Source organism: Podarcis filfolensis (assembly GCF_964270895.1).
Source record: "Podarcis filfolensis genome assembly, chromosome: 3".
Classification (NCBI taxonomy): Eukaryota; Metazoa; Chordata; class Lepidosauria; order Squamata; family Lacertidae; genus Podarcis; species Podarcis filfolensis.
In genome coordinates, this window is record NC_139606.1 from 59,591,726 (window position 1) to 59,613,163 (window position 21,438).

Sequence of the window (21,438 nt, forward strand, 5' to 3'; positions counted from 1 at the left end):
CATATGTTAAGAACATAAAACATAGGATAATCTATTGAGTTAATGCCACACCCAGCCCATTTTCTAATTAGGGCAACGATCATGCCCTAAATGTATAAGATTCAAAAGGCAGCATTTTGTTGTGGGTTCAGGGCTAGGGTGATGTTGTTCACCTTGTTGGTTTTATGCCTTTCATTATATTGATAGCGAAAGTGCTTTTTTTATAGCACTGTGTGTTTGGGAAAGGACTTACAGTATTAAGAAAGAATGCAAATTACCTAACTGGGGTTTGCTCTTTCTAGAAAAAGCACTAAAAAGGAAGAAGCAAATTTTCTGAAGTGGCTCCAGCTTCTTCATGAGTCAGACAAATGGATTCTATTCAAGAGACTTATTTATTTCTAAGTGGCTATGGATTGTGGTTCATTCCTTAATTCATGCCTTTGGACTATTATAACATCACTAGCATTGACAGCAGCAAATATGAAGCATAAGAGCTGGACAACACTAATTATTTGATACATTTATGCCCTACCTCCAAGGTGACGTACCTCACTATTGCACCCCCCATTCTATCCTTATTTCAACCTTGTGAGGTAGCTTAGGCTTAGAGATAGTGACTGGTCCCATTTCACACAGGAAGTTTCTGACTGACTGGGGATTTTTGAACCTACGTCTCCCCACTTTGTCTCCAACACACTAACCACAGCACCACACAGCAACTGGCATTGTGGGTCTGAGCCATGAAATCACCCTCCTGACAAAGCATCACTGCAGCTTACGTGGATTGGGCAGGCTGGGGTTGAGGTCAGGGTTGTTGGAGAAAAACAAATACATTTAATTCTCTTGAGCATCTAGTTAATGTTTCTTTAAAGCACACAAAGGCACTGTTTGTCTAGCAATGTAGCCAGCCCTTGTTTGTAGTCTCTCTGTTTAAGTTAACTCCGCCCCTCAAAGCTGAACCATTTTGTTTTCTCTCTCCTGATATGCTGATACAAGGGCTGAATTTACACTGATCTGTAAAAATGCTATTAAAGGCTATTTTTAAAAACGGCATAGAGCTCTCAATGCAGCGCCCTCTGGTGTCACATTTTTATAATGCATTGTTAACATTTGCCCAAGATGTCTGCTATTTCTCGCTTTCATCTCTACTCATCCCATAAATAGTTTCTTTCAAGATAATCTGCTCCTTCATGAATAAAGCCTTTGAACTCCAGAAGGTGTAAAGTGATCATTTCTATATAATTCATCCAGGCTGCAAGCTCTTCTAAGAAGGGTTGCATGGATACATGGGCAAAACCAATCCAGTGCTTCTTGCACAGCCACAACTTTGCTATTGCCCTGCCTAGCTGAGCCTGATTTGTGCAAACTTCAGTACTGATGCTGATGGGAGGGGGGCTTCACACCACCACTCCAGCTGCTACTGGTACTACCCAGGCTCTCAAGTACTTGAGTCCTTACAAAAATGCTTCTCTCTATTGATCACATCTGCATCACAATGGATACTGAAGTAAAAACTTGGGGAAATCAACATGATTGCTCCTGGCACTGTCAAGCGTGACACATTTGTAGACAAAGATTATTCTAGCTGGGTTTCGTGGAATAGCCAACACCTCCCCTTGTGTAACTCACACATCCAGCCAGAAAAGTAACATCACTTCATGAATCACAGCAGATTAACTGCCAAACAATCACAGTAGATTAATGTCTGAGTTTGGATGAGAAATTGTCAACGCCAGCAGGTGGTGTGGAGTTAAATAGAAAGGCTTCATTCCTTCTCTCTCTCCTGCAACTTCTGCCCCTGCAAAGAAAGCAGTGAGGCCCATCACTGCCCAGTCAGAGACAGTAGTGAAAACAAACAAACAAACAAACAAACAAGCTAACAAACAAAAAACATATATGAACCCCAATAATGTCTCCGTCTTGGCCAACCCTTTGCACCCCTGTTGAATGATTCTACAGTCACCATCCCTAGATAGAGACAGAGAGCCAAAGTGATGCATTGGATATAGTAGTATGGACATGAAGAGGAGATGAATTGAATTCACATTCCCTGACTCAGATATGGTATCACTAGGTGACTTTTCCACCTGTCATGTTCTCTCACAGAAGTCGTCGTCTTCTTCTTCTTCTTCTTCTTCTTCTTCTTCTTCTTCTTCTTCTTCTTCCTCCTCCTAAGAAATATCACTATATTTTCTTTATGGGATTGTCCTCAAACAGGTGGGTCCACAGCACCTGCTGTGAATTTGGGGCCAGGCTGACACTACATTTCTTACAAAGTCCAAATCAATTTCTATGCGGAAGGCTCTGGCATACCCTATTTACCGTATTTTTCGCCCTATAGGACGCACTTTTTCCCCTCCAAAAATGAAGGGGAAATGTGTGTGCGTCCTATGGGGCGAATGCAGGCTTTTGCTGAAGCCTGGAGAGCAAGAGGGGTCGGTGCGCACCGACTCCTCTCGCTCTCCGGGCTTTGCGCAGCTCTCCGCAAGCCATGGGAGCCTGGTGCTGGGCTCCCACAGCTTGCGGAGAGTTGCCTGCATGACAAGCCTGGGCACGCTGAGCTCAGCGCGCCCAGGCTTCAAGCTTCGCGCAGCTCTCCGCAAGCCATGGGAGCCCGGCGCTGGGCTCCCACGGCTTGCGGAGAGCTGCCTGTTCTGGGGGCTGGGGTCGGGGGAAGCTCAGGCTTCCCCTGCCCCAGCCCCGCACCTGGGAAAAAAAAATAATTTTCCCCCCTTTATTTCCCCCCCCAAAAAACTAGGTGCGCCTTATGGGCCGGTGCGTCCTATGGGGTGAAAAATACAGTACATGGAATAACCTCCTGGATGTAGCCCTGAATGCTTGGATGAAAATTTGGAGGTGGAAGGGAGAAATAAATAAAACTCATGGGTTCAGAGTTTTGTTTTGTTTTGTTTTTAGTTTCTGGTAGGACAAATATTTCCTCGATAATAGAACTGTGATGGCTCTACCAAATGAGCTATGGTATGTTAAAGACTATTTGCAGAAACATTGTAAAATTAATGAATGTTAAAATGATGCTGGATTGAAATTAAGTGGCCTTAGCAACAAGGATAATAAGAATATTGATAACGGATTGATAACGGATGAAAACATATAGTTATAATGTGTTGAGATACAGAGTTAAGATAAATGAAAGAGGGTAAGGATTTGCTGAACTAACCATGTGAACGGGAATACAAAAAAGGGAGGTGTGAGGAGGTCAGGGAAATAAGCAAACGAAATTTAAGATATGAAAAAATTGATTTGTTTTTAATTTTTTTAATTTATTTTTTAATGTATTTTGTATCTTTTTTTCTATGTATTTTGTATTTTTTGTATTTTTCTTCTTTTTCTTTTCCTGTCTTCTTTTTATTCTGTAATTCTCTTTTTTTTGTAAAACTTCAATAAATATCTTTTTTTAAAAAAACAAATGAGCTATGGTATGTTAATTGCTATGAATCTGTGTGGTTAAAAGTTTATTTCAGTAAGTTATTCATAAAACTATGTTTCATAATCTCTAGATTGTCTCAATATAGGGCCAAGTCCTCCTGTTTTATGAGCACATGGCAGACATGAGTCAAAGTGGCAATAGAGGAGACAGATGTGAGAGGGAGATGTTCTGGAGATGTACACAAACAAATATGCATCACATCTAATTCTTTGCCATCTGAAAAGAAAGTGGGAACATGTCACAGGCAGCAACAAATTGTGCTGGAAGGATCCTTGGTGAATTTGGGACATGTGGAAGTTTTTTTGTGTGAGTAAGCATTGGGCTAATTCCAACTTGATTTTTGCCTTTTTGCTTTTGAATTTTCAGGGCAGCAACACACAAGACTGGAGAAGTAGAGAATTATTTTTTCCTCTCTTTCCTACAGAAACAGTAAAGACTATCAGTAGGGTCAAGCCATGTCGCCCCATAAACAAAGGAAATGAAGATAGACAAGGTGGTAACAACAAGCTTCACAATGAACTGTTGTATGGGTCTTTTCATGAGATCTAATTTAATCCTTAGATTGTATCTAATCTCTGCAAGCCACAGAGATCTCAAAACACCTGCGGTGCAGACTGGAATAATTATAAGGCAATGTGTGTCCTGCAGGTGATGACCGTGTTGCTATTATTTTTAGATGGGACTGTTAAGAGACTTTCTTCCTTTAAAACTAGGGGCATTTCCTATGCAGATATTTACTCCAGCCACAGCAATGTAAAAACCAGCCTTCCACAATCAGTTGAAGGACTGAATAATTAGCAATTTACAGACAGTGTTCATTGACTTATGGGATCATTCTCTTCCTAATCCCCATCCACTCTGCAGTGAGAAGGTACTATCTCTGGACTACTAAAGCACTACTTCAATAATTTTAGTGGGATACTGTTCTTCCCTATATTTGCTCCTTGGAGCATGTCCGCTATAGCAATGAGTTCCCACCATTCCAGTGATCATGCAGAGCTGGCCAAAAACATTCCACTCCTTAAGGGAGTTGTACATAATACAGTTGGATTGGGAGTGAGGCAGAGTGCAACCCCTTCATTTATTTTCAGGCAAGAAAGAAGGTCTTCCAATTGATCAAAATGAATGGGAGGTAGGAGGGCTGGTTGGAAGAAACTGACTCCAGAGAACTGACTTTGATGAGATTTATGAGACTTTGCTGGCTCAAACCTTAGGAAACTTGCTGCAGGGAAACCTAGAGTGTAATCTGGATTGGCTAGTGTCAATGAGAAGCAGATTGCAAATTTGAGGCTGCAATCCTGTGCATGCATGCTTGGGGCTAAGTCCCATTGAACCACTGCAGGATTCTGCCTCTAAGTAAACTTGCGTAGGGTTATATATTGGCTTAAATCTAAGTTTTGCCACTGAATGAAATTCAAGTCTTGCATGTATTTTTTTATGCTCCTTCACAGACTGAATTATTAAGACAAAAATAACATAGAAAGCAATTTGGTATCATGTGACTAGTGACTTAGCACCACACGGAAGTTTCAGGATAGTGGGTGTGTTTTTCTTTCTAAAAGCAGGGCTGACAAAATGTCCATATGTTAGTTTTTGAGGACTGAAAACCTGTTTACATGTTACATGTTCAGCAGTATTGGCCAGCTGACATCTGGATGCTTTAGCTGAGATTCCTGCATTGCTGGGAATCCCTTCCAACTCTACAATTCTATGATCTATGTCCAGTAACAAGGCTATACGCAATATTGTTCTTGCCAGCTTGTCTATGGGCAATTAGTCTCCCAGCTCGTTCTCCTGCCTAAGCCTTCCGTTCATTCCAGTGTGCAGAACTAATTGCACCCCGCCAACAGGTTAGATACATCAAGGAATACCTCCCACTGGAGTGTAGGCCACAGTGCTATCAGGGCAGGACTTTAGGGCAGAAGTCCAGGACCCCACTCAGCAGAAAAAGAAGGACCCTCAAATGAAGCACAGCTGGCTTGCCACACTGGAAAGTCATTCACATAACCATCCAAAAAAGTAGAGGGACATGTGTAAGCCCAGCCCAGAGCAGTTAGTGTGGAGGACTGGGGGCATTTACCTGACTTCCCGCTACCAGCGTTACCGTGCTTTACTGGGAGGGAGGTGGGAAGTGGTGGGTAGGTCGTTGCAGTGCAAACACACTGGCAGGAACAGCAGATTTTTGCATGGATGCCAATGCTGTGGCAGAGGCAATCTCCCCGCCACCTACCCCATCCCATGGTAAGATGAAACAATGCAGGTGACAAGAGGTGAGGAAAGGACTGCTGCCCCTGCTTTTCATGGAGCACTGCTGGTCCAGAGTGTAAATATTACTGAGCTGCTGCCATGTCCAGTAACTGCCCGACCCAACAAAATCATGAGAAGCACAAGTCGATTTATATAAAAAATAAAATACTTTATTTTTTTTCCAACTAGAAAGGTGCAGACATGTAACTTTTGGTCACACTTCTCAACAGGTAACAAAACTGTTCCCAGGTGGAAAGATTGGTCAGCTAACAAATAAGCCACTCATTTCGCTACAGTCCATGTACGTTCATTAAGGCAGAGAGAATCCGATTTCCCTCTCCTTGTCCTTGATTTGATGATGAGCTTCGCAAGGGCTCTGCTGGTGCATCTCGTTCAGCGAAGCATCACTTCGTTTCACTGCAACACCCGACCCCACTAACTGAACTTCCCAAAGAGAATCTATTTCATGTGTTAAATGAATGCATTGGATTGTATTTGAATGATAAAGCCTTGAATTGTAAAAAAAAGATGAGGCTAACACTGATGTATCAAAGCATTAACACAAAAGGGAATAAAACTTTAAATTAACTTAGATAACTGTACAATATATATATATATATATGTACACACACACACACACACACACACACACACACACACACCAGTATTTACAAGATCGTAATATTACAATATTAATTAAAAAAAATCTAGCTTGTGGCAGGCAAATTCATTGCCACAAGCTGTCCAGTCTAATTCCGATTCATTCTGAACAAACCATTTGAATCAGAACTTCAAAGCAAAATTATTGCTGTTCTAACAGAACACAATTACTTAGCACCTTGCTGGGTGAGAATTTCCAGTCCAGCACCTACCATCACGGAAACCTGTGACAGTAGCCTTGCTAAGCGTCCTTTCTGATTGCACTATTTGGTGGAAGACATGCTAACACACCATGAAAAGGCTGCATGAGATGGCACATGTCCCCTTAAGTAATCCCTATACACCACCCCCATATACTCTGTTCTGAGGCACAACTTCATTGTCGTTCCTCACTGTCCTTCTTATTATTACTATTTTTCCTTCAAACCAATGTTTGGGGTCAATAGACAGTTTTGTCTGAAATCACATAGAACATTCTGCTTTTTGTTTCCCCCCGAAAAGCAGACATTTAAATACCTTGTGCTATCGAATCACGTTTTACAAAATGAGATGCAAATTATTAAGTTCAAGTTGACCGTCAAGTTTTTCAAAGTCTCTTTTTGGGCTTTATGCCATGTCTCCGTACATCTTCCTGGAGTAGACAGACTCAAAGATGTCGTTGTCTCCAGGGCAGTTGTAGTGACACGCACAGGTCTTGATAAACATCATCCTCTTCTTCATGACCTCCCCATCGGGACACTTGAATTCCACAGGGAGGGTGGCTGTTCTGTGAGGGGTGCAGCATCGGCCATCGGTGCAGACGCCACAGAACTTGGCCCGGTAGGTCTTCACGCTGGTGCAGCCAGACAGCTCAAACTTGATAGGCTTGGAGAACTTGGGAGTACGAATGCACTTCTTTCCCTTCTGTTGAGAGAGGAAGAGAGAATTCATATGTTTACATATCAGCTACACAAGGCTCCCATACACATTATCAAATATCTTATGTTATCTCTATGTGTTATTTATTTTATAACTGTCCAATCTTAAACGCATTATGGTGGAACCAGACTCAGTTGAGATGAAGCCATGAGTTGTGGCTTACTTGCCCCACTGATTTAAGTGAGGCCTAAATGCAGCGAATTTAGCCTGCATACATCTCACTTGGTACAATCCAACCAGTGTAAGCACTTTGTTTGTCCCACTGGTAGAGCTAAGCAAACACACAATGAAGTCAGTGATACCTAAGGATCTTAAATCTGGCTGGATTATGCCTAGTAGTTATAAATGGAGTCTTGCTTACTTCAGTGGCATTTCCATCCACATGTATCAGATTGTTCATGCCTAGTTCTCTTGAAAGTTTCACTCACATTCATTAAGGTCAACTCAAGGAACAACAACAGCCCTGTACAATGCATTCCCCCTAGTGTTGTATCCAGTGATGGCTTTGCCTTAGAGAGAAGGCAGGGCACCTGATATTCTCCCTCAGGGCAGGGCACCTGATATTCACTAAGCTCTCTAGCCCAACTTAACCCCCCTGCCTCCTCTTCCTTAGAAGCTGGTTGTGGGGCCCATTGAAACAGAATGGGACACAATGCAGAGAACTGCTGTAATTGGGTGGGGGAAGAGAATTTGAGTGAAAGCATGTTCCATTAAGGCCAAACCACTGGTGGATACAAACCCTTGTTCACAGCCACCAAGTGGATCTTAACAGTCACTATGTAGAAGTGCTCTAGCAAAGTGAACTCCTATTTACCTTGATGCTCTCCTCCAGGTCTGCTTCACATGGCCTCACCATGCAAAGCCTGCTTTGCTTCTCCAGTCTGCAGTGGGCATTGTCATTGGTGACTCTGGTGGAGATGCCCATTCCACAAGTCTTGGAGCAGGCACTCCATTCAGTGGTCTGGACCAGGCAGTTGGCACGCATCATGGATGGGTCAGGTCCGTAAGTGTCTTCCAGTCTATAAGCTGGAAAAAGAATAGCAGAAAGGGTTAGATTCTAGCACTAAGAGCTCATTCAGAAGGCACAGAATCCATTGATGGAGATCACAGCATGGTTAAGGCAACCAAACTCCAGAAAGTGCCCTGTGTAGGCTATCAATATGAAGAGGGGCATTGAGAGAGCAAACCTACCAGCAAGAGCAGGTCCAACTGCAGTCTGTTCTTTGTCTTTGGGCTCATCACACACCCATTCCTCGCAGCATTTGCCTGGCAGCTTCACGGTTCGTGGGTAAGGGCAGTCGGGGCTGGGCAGGCGAACACTCATGCTGCAGAGAGGCACACAGCCCACAGCCCCGTCCAGGCAAGTGCATCGGTATTTGCAGCTGCTCTGGAAAGACTCTCCACTCCTGTAAACCATGCCTCCAAAGACACAGGGGGCGCCGTCCCTTGCTGCAAACAGAAAAGAGGAGCCATTCATTAAAAACAACAATCCTAGAGTGACCAAGGAGCCTAGATTTCAGCAGCTCTGCCTACACATAAAGAAAGTGACTGAGCTAACTACATTTTGGGCTTGCAAGGATCAACTCCTGTCCTTGGATCTGCCACCTTTGTGCACACTGGAGCTCTGATGCCTTTAACAGCTGCGCAACAGGCAGAAATTCAACAGGGGAAGCTTTCTCTTGCTTGCTAGAGGAGACTGAAAGCCCCCCCCCCCCCGACCAATCACTTGCACCAATCTCTTCCATACACAAAGGGTGCTTTTTTTTAAAAGGCTGACTGAAGGAAGAGAAAGTATCTTAGGAAACAAAAAACTGGAATGGGGTCACTTTTCCAGGCACTAGAAGGGATTCCTCTCTGGACCTTCTCTGCTTCAACCCTGCTCGCCGCTTCCCCCTAGAGGCAAAACTCCGGATACTCACCGGTGCAGACGCCGATCTTCCGGTTGGCCGGGGAGCCGAAGTCGCAGAAGAGCCCTTTGTGAGGGTCGCAGGGGTCTCTCTCGGTGCACAGCTCGCCCAGCTGCTTGGCGCACACCCGGCAGCACCCGCAGCCGTCTTGCACCAGGCTGACGCCGGGCGGGCACTCGGGGGGCGCGGAGTCGCACTGGCACTGCCCGCTGCAGTCTTGGCCGGCCACGTCCTGGGGGGACACGGAGGGGGGGGCAGAGGGGTCAGGATCGGACGGAGCAAGCGGAGAGACGGGGAGCCAAGAAGAGGTCTCGGCTCCGCAGCCAGCCAGCCACCCAGCGCCCCTGATCCCGCCAAGCCAAGCTTGGCCGGCCCCCGTCGACGCCGAGTGCAGGGAGACTTACCCGGCTCCAGAGGGCGACGACGAGCGCCAAGGCGAAGCTGCGAAGGAGTCCCATCCTTGCCAGCATGTTCAGGGCGAGAGAGACGACGGCAAAAGCTGCGCGGAAGCGGAGGGGCTCCTGGTCCGGGCGAGGGCTCGCTAAATCTCCCTGCCTTGGGGCGAGAGAGGGTCGCTGCTGTCCGATCTGGCTTCGCTGGGTGCAGCCTTCGTGGGAAAGCGCCTTCCTTTGGTGCGGAGTCCGCTGGCCTGTCTTGTTCTCCGTCTTGGGAGGAGAGGAAGGTGGTTCGGTCTGAGTCTCAAGCAGGCGGCCCGGCGCTTTTTATACACTCCCGGCGCCCGGGACGCGCCAATCGGCTGAATGGAGTCCTACACAAACAGCGACATTCCTGACATTCTTCTCCACCTTCCTGCCTCATCAACTCACACCGGATTGATCCTGACCCCTTGACACGCCGCATTCCTCCTGTCTGAAAAAGCTGGCGCACTTCAGCGCACAAAAAAGGCGCTGTATTTTTCACCATCGGAAAAAAGAAGAGGGGAGGAAAAAAGGGGAAAAAAGGGGGGGGGACTTTTCTCCCGCTCCCAGCCTAGATTCTTCCCACCACCACAGACCTGGTTTATAGGACTTAAAAATACGTCTCTTTTGGAATACTCTCTCTCTCTCTCTCTCTCTCTCTCTCTCTCTCTCTCTCTCTCTCACACACACACACACACACACACACACACCTTTTTCAAAGGAATGGACCAGGATTTCACACACACAAAAATCGCCCTCCAAACTGCATAAATCATATGTAAAGACACCTCCAGACCAAAGAAGAAAAGGATGAAATTATTTATTTCTTGGAAAGTATTATAATTTATAATAATAATCAGGGATCTCATCTGAGACATTTCCAGTTTTAAGTTCACAGGAGCCAAAAGAAAGTGCTTGCAAAAACTTTTGTGAAGGTGGAGTGCCACTTAATGGAAAATGTGAACCAAATGAATGGATTCTGTTAAAAAACACTGCCTCCGATCCCATCCAAACACTTGCTCCCCCCCCCCCATTTGTCTCCCCTACACTTGTTGAGAATATTCCATTAAGCCAATAAAATCCATGTTTGGAAACAATAAAAAAAGACTGTGTTCTGTGCTAGGTAAGGGCAATAAACCCTAAGAGGCTGCAGTCTGAGACACACCTGGGAGTATGCCTCATTGAACTCAGCAGGGCTTACAACTTAGTAGACAGATTGTGCTTTAAGAGCCCTGTTTATAAAACTTTTGCATTGCTCTTTGTGCGAGAGGGGGAGAGGACAGAGAGAGTGCGTCCACATTCCTTGTGATGGGAAGGGGTTCCATCTGCTTCTTCTCTTGATATTAATAGGGAGTGCCTATAGGGGGCATTGGTAGCTGGATGTTAACAGTGAAGCACACTTAACTGACTGCATAAACACGTAGTGGACTGTGGTACTTATATTTCTCTTGATCTATTAAGATCTATCAAGCACATCTGTGTGATGCACAACTGGAATGAATGGGCATAGCACATCAGCAGCACTTGATGTGCATCACACAGATGTGCTTGATAGATCTTAATAAATCCAGAGAAATGTAAGTACCACAGACCATTATGTGTTTGTTTATGCACTCAGTTAAGTGCACATTGCCAGGAATAAACTCCGAAACAGTCCTATTTCTTCCAACGGGGCTACTCTGGAGTAAATTGGTTGGGGTTTAGTGTCATTGACTGAATTCCCTAGCAATGTGAAGACAAAAGTTCTGCTAGGCTTAATAGGTGTCAACTTGGTCCCTTCTACATCTCCAAGATACAGTCTCTCTCTCTAGCTGGAGTCCTTCCAAAGAAACAGGTAAGAATGTGTGACGCGATTCATCTCCTGCCATTAGTGAGGAGCAGAGAGTTTAAGTGGGGGAAGGGGATATGTCCGGGTGGCGGCTGGTGGGGAGAGGTTGCCAGGATGGTTGCTAGGAACAAGCCTGGGAATTTTTCTTTTCTTTTCCTTTTTATCTGGCCAAGAAGGCACAATATTGAAGCCTGACAGTTTTCTGCAGATTTCTTCAGACGCTCATGATTGACTTTCTGGCTGTTGCCACCACCCCACCTCCTTAACAACTTGTTCTGCTTTCTGCAACAACAACAACAACAAAACAAAATAAAAAATATTTGGGGATGTTTCTTATTATATCACCTAAAGCAATATATTATGCAGTGTCTGCTTTGCAATTGACTGTGGACCACTGAATCATCCTGGGATATTTTCCCTAATAAGTACTTTCTATGAATAGAGAGAGGGAAAGGGAGACTATTTGCCCTGAAATTCTTGGCAGAATCAAGTGAGGCAGAATGGAAGATGTGGCTCCACTTTTCCCACTGCGTATGTACTAGTCATTCGTAAGCAAGACATTCCGCCCAAGCACTTTTGGGCTCCTTAAACTTTCCCCCCAGTGCCTAAGCAAACAAAATAATAAAAAAAGAGAACCCACGGTATTTGTTGTTTAATGGCACAGATAGAGAGATGCTTTATTATGTTTCCCAGCTTGCTCTTCCTCAAAGAGCAGTGCGGCATACACCGTTCCTCTCCCCATTTTATCGTCACATCAGCCCAGTGAGGCACATTAGGCTAGGAAATTGTGGCTCATTTGAGTTTACCCAATAAGCTTTGCAGCTGAGCAGAGACCTGAATCTGGGACTCAGTTAAGTTTGTGCTTAGGCAACACAGAACTGGTCCCCTGTCCCAGGGGTGGATCTACTATGAAACTAGTGGATCTTAAACTTTAGGGCCACTAATCCCAGAAGGGCCCCAGAAGTCACTTTACCCCATATTGCTTAAAAAAGAAGGGTCTAGTAGACCCCCATATGAGTGGCACAACTCAAAGTTATTATTATTTTTTGTGCATATTTCAACAATCCCAGCGTTTGAGAGCTAGTATTACAGATACAAAGGTCATGGGGCATCAATTTTAAATCAAAATTTGAGCCCCTCCCCGCGTGACTCACAACCCCTCCCTCTTTACTGCCATAGTAGCTTTGTGCTTGTCCATAGTACTGTGTCTAAATGAGATATTGTGGAGAAAGTTGCGCCCATCTCAATGTTGGGGGTGGAATTAACAAAATATAAAAGCAGCACCAATGATCTTCAATAATAATAATAATAATAATAATAATAATAATAATAATAATAATGCTAAAAAAGAGCAAAATCTGAGATGTAGTAGTTAATGTGTATGTGGTGGGGTTTTTTAAAGGTGGTAATCTGTCATGGGACAACCCGAACGAAAAAGATAATATCAGTTACCCAGAACTCATTGCTGGTTGCGAAGGGGCTCTCATGACACTCCAAACTTCAGGGTCCCTAAAATGTGGGTGTGCCATTGCCCTGTCCTCAGCTTGGAAGTTCATCAGAATGTTTGCACGAGTCACAGTCTCTCAGCTGCTTAGCCTACACTACAGGGTTGTTGGGAAGCTTGAACACTGCTCTGAAAATGGTTGGGACTGGAAGTGGAAGGATTAGCCAGTTAAGGGCCTTTGAAGGTCTCTTGATAGTGGTTGTCAAACCTTACAGATCTGGCATTTGAAATTATATCCATATGTAGCAACCTGTGTCCTCCACATCCATCCGTTTCAAAACAAGCATGCACAGGAGATGTTTCCAGTGAATTTGGCTTGCAATCTGTCCTCTCCTTCTCTACCACAGTATAATATAGGATGTAGCCTCTTTCCAATACCACATTGGTTTTGTATAAAATAAAATCACCCCTTTAGCCGGAAAAACCCCCATCTCATTTGTAAAAATCCCATAAAAGGGAATTATGGTAAGTAATACATATTTCCAAATTTATGAGGCATCCCAAAACCTCTATTTACTTGGACAGCTGCAAGCAAAAGGCTGCACTTACCCACTTCTGAGTAAATAATAGACACACCAAACTATGCATAACATGCTTACGAAAATGGAAACTTTACCAGGTAAACAGAATGCCGCTTAAAAATGCCCAAATATGGTAGATGATCTCTGCGAAGAGAAGGGTTTTTAAAATAAAATGATCATACTTACCGCAGACTCAGAAATGACTGTTTCGAAGGGCCAAAAGAAAAGGCTAGTAATTTAAGATGGCTTATGCCAATGAGCCACACACTAGAGGGAAGGCAAAAATGAAGACTGCCAACTGGTGTGTGTGTGTATTCATCAATCATTTGCCTTGATGGACTGATTCATCAATCAGTTATATTTAAATAAATTCTAACACGCTCACAAGAGAGGTGTGTTTTTTGGGGGTGCTGAGGCCCACTGAACTCAGTAGGACATACTTCTCAGCAGGCAGGTATATTATAGAATTGCACCACATGTTGATTATAAATTAAAGCTGGCACCCCTGTCTTACAAATTGCCCTGTATAATTTACGGTCCATTTGGCCGCTTCAAATATGATCATTTCTAAGCATGAGCAAAAACATTCCACCCAAGTCATCCCAAGAAGAATTAAAATTTGGTGCACATCCTTGGAACCCAACAACCTATCCCTGGTTGAGCCTTTCTTAAAAGCCTATTGGAATGTAGAGGGATGTGCAAAATCCCATGAAAAGTGTGTGGTGGGGAAGGGATAGACTTTGCTAAGCTGAATAAAAGCTTTATCTTTTCATGAAGTTTGACTGGAAACCAGTGAGTTTTCCATACAAACAAGATCTATAGCAATTGATTGTCAAAACAAAACAAAAACTCCTAAAATACCATTTATCTAGTACTTTAGGGAGGGTGCTTCAAAATCATAGAAACATAAAAGCTGGATTCCTCAAAGTAACCTAGTCTAATTCCCTGCTGATGCAGGAAAACCACCACGACAGCATCCCAAAGGGTTGGTCCCCAGAGTTTGCTTTAAAATCTCCAGTGAGTCATCTCCTGCAGCAGTTCGTTCCACTGTTGAATAGCCTATACCACTAGGAATCTCTTCCTAATGTTGCACAGGAATAACAACAGTTTCAAATGGTGCTTTATTATGGGATACCATTTCGAACCTAAATCTGGTGTGTCTTTCATGGATCGGAAAGAAATTCAGTGGTCCTCATCTATATATTGTTTTGCTCCATATGTGGTTGTTGTCACCGAACATGTTTTGTGCAGATTGGGGTAATGACAAAATATAAACTGTAGCCTGCATCACCAGCCTTTGTTTGGCCATGCCAAAGAAACTTCTGGCGCACCATCATTCATATTTACATATACATACAGTGGTACCTCTTTTTTTTATTTTTGAACATAATCTGTTCTGGAAGACCATTCGACTTCCGAAACGTTTGAAAACTGAGGCGCAAAGGGCAGTCTGCAAATTCAATAGAGAAAACTGAAGGGAAAAAAACTCAGCGGAAGCCATTAGACTTCTGAAAATGGAAGCATTTACTTCCAGGTTTTCGGCGTTCGGAAACTGAAACATTTGACTTCTGAGGCATTCAGAAACCTAGGTTCCACTATATTTGTATATGTTTGCCATCTGTTATGGATGCTTTAGTTGAAATTCCTGCATTGCAGGGGGTTGGACTAGATGACCCTTGAGTCCCTTCCAGCTCTACGATTCTATGATTCTATATACATATACATATGCATATACATACAGGCTGTCATTGATACATAGGATTGTTAAAATGGAGTAATTTTGACTTACATGCAGGTGTTTATACAGCAGCTCCTTTTCAGACAGTATATTTTTTCTGGTAGAATTAGGAATTCACTATGTTGGCAACACGCTTGTGTTTGTACAGCTATATGTGGAATGTGTGTGTTTCGACATTCACTTGAACTGGTGGTAAGTCTTGTAAAAAGTGCAGGTGTGGATCTGTGGCATTCTTTCTTTAATGTTTATCCTGCTTCTTCAACCCGACTCCCCCCCCCTCTTCTCCTCCTCTCATTCGATGCTTTGCCCCCTTCCGTAAAGAAGTCACTTGATCAAGTATCAGACATACTGAAAATCCTGGCAGGACTGCAGGAAAGTGGCTAGACTCAGAGTGTTTGTGTACTTAAAGAAAGAATCTTGCACATTTTCAACCTTCAGTCGCGGCTATTTTCTTATAAGAGCCACTGGAGGTCTGAGCCAGCCCTCAGAGCGGAAATCAAAAGCTCCCAGAGAAACACACCCAAAGAATGTGAACCCGATCCAAGTACTGTACGCAATGCGCACAGAGGACTGGTCAGCCTTAGAGGAAGTCTAGCCGTATATGGACATCTGGACCCTGAGCTATTTATCATCCTGATGGGCTCATAGGCTGCTGCGGTTCAGACCTTCCTAGCTTGCCTCGGGTTTAATGATGTACATTAATTCCCCTCTCCGAAAGCTTGCCAGAATATTTCCCCAAAACGTTTAATAAATATTATCTTGCGCTCCTCAAGGATCCTGCTCAGCCCCATACATTAAATGTGTATTTGCTTAAAGTGCCGATTCCAAGCAGGGCTTGCTGCTCTGCTTCGGAGCTGGAAATGAAGTACAAATAAAGCAGTTTGCTTTATATCCGGAATTTGCTTCTTGTGTTTATTTTTTTTTAAAGTTCATTCACTGGCTCATGTGTGTGTGTGTGTGTGTGTGTGTGTGCACATTTATACATACACACATACATATACATATACATATACATATACATATACATATACAGTGTGCATGTGTTTTGAAATGATATAAGCTTCCCAGCTGAACACACCAGCTATGAGAGCTCCAAGATTTTCACCTATTTTGTCACTTATGGTCTGTTTTAGAAACCATGTGATTATTTCTCAGAAACAGCTATATTACTGGTTATATGAGGTATATAAAAAGTCACCACAGCAAATGCTACTCCCTTTTTGGCAGTTTAATCTTGAATCTATTCAAGAACAGGTCCTGAGCCACACTGTGATGCTTGCCACCCTCTCCCCATCAATGCACACATGCTAAATCTTGACATGACACCTGTATTGTCTTGCTTAAGTGTTGTTGTTTAGATCTGCAACTAATCAGTTAATTTATGCTGGGCTTTATTAGCTGAAGAAGAGAGCCAAAGGTTCTCACCCAGTTCACTGGTAAGTAAAGTGACCAACTTGGATGGATTGCACATGGCAACATCTGACGGAGTGGAACCAGCAAGTTAAATTCTGAAAAATTGTAGTGGAGTGGAGAACAAGCCATTCCGCACTTAGAAAAATCTAGAATTGATTGCAGCACCAGGAATAGACTCAGCAACCAACTCTGGACATACATAGGCCTGGTTGACAATAATGCCAAGTCATGGTTTATTCAACTATGGTTATCAAATCATTGGTTAGCATTATGTGCAAATTCTGCCCCCTGGCTTAACTATGGTTTCTTTTCTACCAACAAACCACAATCTGAAGCCCTTGTTTTTAGCTTATGAACCTTGGCTTGTTTTAACTATAGCTTGGCATTGTGTGTGAACACAGCCAGCATCCTTCTTTAACCATTATCTTTTTTTGGTTAGCCCATTCCTGATAGACACCAAACTGGCAAGACCAGGTAAAAAACAAAGCACATTTCATAGGATAACTTGTGGTTAAACAAACTGTGGCTTAGTGGTATGTGTGAGAGAGCATTATGCTACAGAGAGGTCTAGCATAACTCCTTGGGTCATGCTTAGATCTTCTTAAAGGTATAGCTTATATCAGTGGGAAGATGTATGTTATTCTTGATCCCTTGATCACTTCTGGACTTTGGTTGAGGGTAGCTGTATTCAAATTACTGCTCAGCTTGCTGTGGGTTCTTAGACTAGCCTGCTTTTTGTTGTGAGAATGGAAGGGGTAATTCTGAACTCAGTAGTGAAGGCAGGGAGAGAGTGCCTTAAAAACAATCTCTGTTGTTTCCTGAATTGTATTGTAATCATTAGAAGAAATGGGACTTAAATTATGCCATTGCCACCAGCAGCTTTAATACGATTTTAAAAATAAATAAAGAAAGAAAAAACCTCTTCAGATATTACTCTCTGCTGTATATTGGCTTCTGTGCTGCATCTACAGAATACAATTAGGCCCTAGCTGATTAATGAGATAGCCTTGAGCATGTTGAACAAGACATGACTATTTGTGTTATAAAGAGCATTAATAATCTACCAGCTAATTCCTTTGACATCCTAAAAGTGTTTTAGGATTTTATACTGGCCTCCATAATGACCTCCATAAATAAGGGCAATATAGTTAGGACCTTGGAGAACTTGGAATCACGTTTCAACTTGTAGCAGCTTCTGTGATTTGAGACCATGCTTTTGTCAATTTGTGGGGTCTTCCCCATGCCTGACTGAGGTGATCAAACTTAGGTAAGTGGAGGAACTTTAACTCTGGTATCTACTTCCTTTCTTGATCTCGCACGAATATGTTTTACAGTATTGGCATAGAATCACACAGTAAGGCACATCTGTTTACTCAGGCCTTCACTGAAGTGTTGTGTTGACTCAGAGAATCTCTCTCTCTCTCTCTCTCTCTCTCTCTCTCTCTCTCTCTCTCTCACACACACACACACACTCCCCTTTTATGTTTTGTGATGGCTGTTTACTCTGTTTAGAAACATATCTATACCCAAAGAAAATGACAAGCAAAGTGTGGAAACTGAAAGAAAAATCAACCAAACAGCTGCAATATATTAATAACTTAATATAGCCATCTGCCCTCTGTTTTGGAAGATATTTCAGATTTGATTTTTAAGTCTAGCTGGCGTGATTCCCAGTAGAGAATGTCTAGAATGCACATGGTGCAAATATAGCCACACTGGTGATGACGCAGAAGGAAACTTTGGAGATAGCCTGGGAAGACTGAAGTAAAACATCGAGGGCTTCCTTGTTGATTCGCAGATGCTTGCCATGCCAGCGCTCAGAAACAGCATGTCTAGTTTTCCACAAAGGTTCCAGTCTAACAGAGGAAAATGCATGTAGACAAATCTGCACATCATAACCCCACGAAGAGGGAACAATGTGCTTTCTCTAGGTAATATACAGAGTCTCCAATAAACAATGGAGCCATTAAGAACAATTTTCACATTACCTGGTCAGTATGCACTTTCTCTGGTCAATATGCTTAGTCTCCAAGAGATAATGAAGAATTTTTACATTTCCTGGTCAATATGCATAAGCTCCAAGATACAGTGGTACTTCAGGTTAAGAACTTAATTTGTTCTGGAGGTCCATTCTTAACCTGAAACTATTCTTAACTTGAGGTACCACTTTAGCTAATGGGGCCTCCTGCTGTCGCCACACGATTTCTGTTCTCATCCTGAAGCAAAGTTCTTTACCCAAGGTACTATTTCTGGGTTAGCGGAGTTTGTAACCTGAAGCGTCTGTAACCTGAAGCATCTGTAACCTGAGGTACCACTGTACAGTGACAGGATTATATTGCCCAGTAAATATTGATTGACAGATTGATATTTACATTTATCAGCTTTTTAAAAACAAGGTTGTATACAATGTTAGCCAGAGAAGATCCATTGAAATTACTAGCCATGACTAACTGCTTTATTCATATCCAAGTGAAACTTTGGATACAACCAGTGCTTTTTTCTGGGGGTACGCATACCCCTAAACATTTTGTGAATCTTTGTACTTTTGTCAATTTACTGTATTTATTTCCCCCAGTTTGAACTATAAAATGGTGATTTTCTTGAGTCAAAATGAGAGTACCCATAAACATTTTTTAAAGAAAAAAAGCACTGGATATAACTCATAAAACTGACTTAAAATAATCTCATAAATAACATAACAAAAGCATTACAATCTGAATAATAAGGCAAAAAATGCAAATACACATTAGCAGCTCATCTCATACTAAAATAAAAACCAATATTAATTCTCAAAACACTGATTGAATAAAAGTGTTTTTGCACATGTGATGAAGATTGCAATGGAGTGGATCTATCAAATTTCCTTAAGGGGGGAATTCCACAGTACTGTTACAACCACTGAAAAGACTCTGTTGATAGTAGAGTTCAATTTTTCCTGGTTGTTGCCAGATGATGCGTTTTCCAATGTGACACCATATGCACACATGTGATCAAAACTTGAGATTAATCACTTGCTATTTATGCACATTCTCTGACATCACTAGTAGACTGTTATATCAACCAACCAATGTAAAAGCATCCCTGTTTATGTTATCAAATTAATTCATACTGGTTCAATATCACTTTGCTATCAGCATGTCTACTCAGAAGAAAGCCCTGCTAACTTCAGCGAGACTTACTCCAAGGAGTGGTATGTATAGGATTGCAGCTGAAGCATATAGACTGGAACTAATATAGAACACATCCAGTGGAAAGTATGCATATTGCCTGAGCATGTACAAAAATCCCAACTGTCCTGCCAATTCTTGCACATTCTCTGGCATGCCTTGGAGACTCTGCATATTTCCCAGGGAGAGTACAGAACCTTCTGCTTATGCCGTCATTGTGTGTACATTCTTGGATGTGTCTTTTGCCTAGGCTTGTCTGGTGGAGCCAGCTGGTGAACAAACCTTTCTTCAGCTGCTGGTATAAGGACTCACTGGGCCCTCCCTGCCGGAGGCAAGGCTCTAGCTTGAACTAATGGTGAGATGCCAAAGCTCATTGGTAGAATATATGCTCTGCATGCGAGAGGCTCCAAGTTTGATCCCAGATTCTTCCAGTAGCAGTTTCTCAAGTGGCAGGGTTGGGAAAGAAGTCACCTGGAAACCCTGGAAAGTTGCAGTACTGGATTCAATTGACAAAGGGTCTGAGTAGGTTGTCAAGAAATAGCCTCATATATTCATCTCAGACATGGGAGACTCTGCACATTGACCATCCAATGTGCATTATAGCAAATGCAACACATTGTTCAGTGTCACTGGGATATAATTACTGTTAATGAGAGAAGGAGCATATTGGTTGGGCAATATGCAAAACTCCATAGCATTTTTAAAAGCACAATTAAAGCATATGGCTTTCCCCAATGAATCCTGGGAAATGTAGTTTCTTAAGGGCGCTGGGGACTGTGTGGGGAGTAAACCAGTTCCCAGGATTCTTGGGGGGCTTTCAATGTACAGTGGGGATGCGGCTCCTGGATGATGCAAAGGAAAAAGGAGAAGCAGCTCCTGCTACCTGCTAACTCCCTTGTCTTATCCCCCTAGACAGTAGTGGGGATTGGGTCCAGGGGCAGAGTGGGAGCAAGCATATGATGGGAGAGAGGAGACCACGGAGAGCATCTTCTCTGCCATACATACCTGGAACTGGACCACTGAGAGCTCCACCATATCTGGAGCTGTCACCAACAAAGATAAGCCACATAGTATTTGAAAGATTACAAAGTGTGTTCCTGGCCTCTACTTCTAGACATTTTAGAAGTAAAACCAGGGTCTTCTCCCTGAAGAAGACTGTTACGGAATTCCTGTTATGGAAAGGCTGTCATGTAGCTGTGAAACCTTTACAGGGCTTTCCCTTCATCCCCACACTGCAGTTCAAAAGTGCAGGCTGTGCTTTGTGTGGCATGTTTATTTGCTCCTTCAAAAACCCACCTTGAGGAGAAGGCTGCAAGGGGTAGTGTGTATCAGACAGTGCCACTTGGCTGCAACCTAATGTGCCAGAAAAGGCACTGAATATGGGAAGCTAACTGCAGGGTGAAATAAAAAGTGTGCTCAACAAATCAAGGGATGCAGAGCAGCAGATGCTGTGGATGGGCACTTACAGTCGTTTTATTCTTGCTCCGAGTGGTCATTCCCATGGCTGGAGAAGACAACCAACCAAGCTTCTCTTTTGTTGCAATTGCACATGCAAGCAGAATGATAACGCACAAGCTTTGCTTTGTATAGTAAAGACGATCAAGGAACTGTGGCTGCTCCATCCTGTGGATACGTATGATGCTAAATATAAATCGGTTGGGAGAACGCAGGTGTGCATTAGAGCATCCT

The 21,438-nt window shown here is 43.1% G+C and overlaps 1 protein-coding gene and 1 long non-coding RNA gene across 2 annotated transcripts in view; one reads left to right on the top strand and one right to left on the bottom strand.

Annotated features, from left to right (window-relative positions):
- Positions 1–21,438, top strand: part of LOC310760040 — a 592,410-nt gene that overhangs the window by 303,068 nt on the left and 267,904 nt on the right. The gene's annotated exons all lie outside the window — the stretch shown is intronic.
- On the bottom strand, positions 5,823–10,146 carry CCN2 (cellular communication network factor 2). Its single transcript, XM_083607826.1, has 5 exons — positions 9,564–10,146; positions 9,172–9,391; positions 8,444–8,701; positions 8,067–8,278; positions 5,823–7,237 (listed from the first exon to the last, which is right to left on the bottom strand). Exons 1-5 carry the CDS (start codon positions 9,627–9,629, stop codon positions 6,941–6,943), a joined length of 1,053 nt encoding a protein of 350 aa, XP_083463952.1. The 5' UTR covers positions 9,630–10,146; the 3' UTR covers positions 5,823–6,940.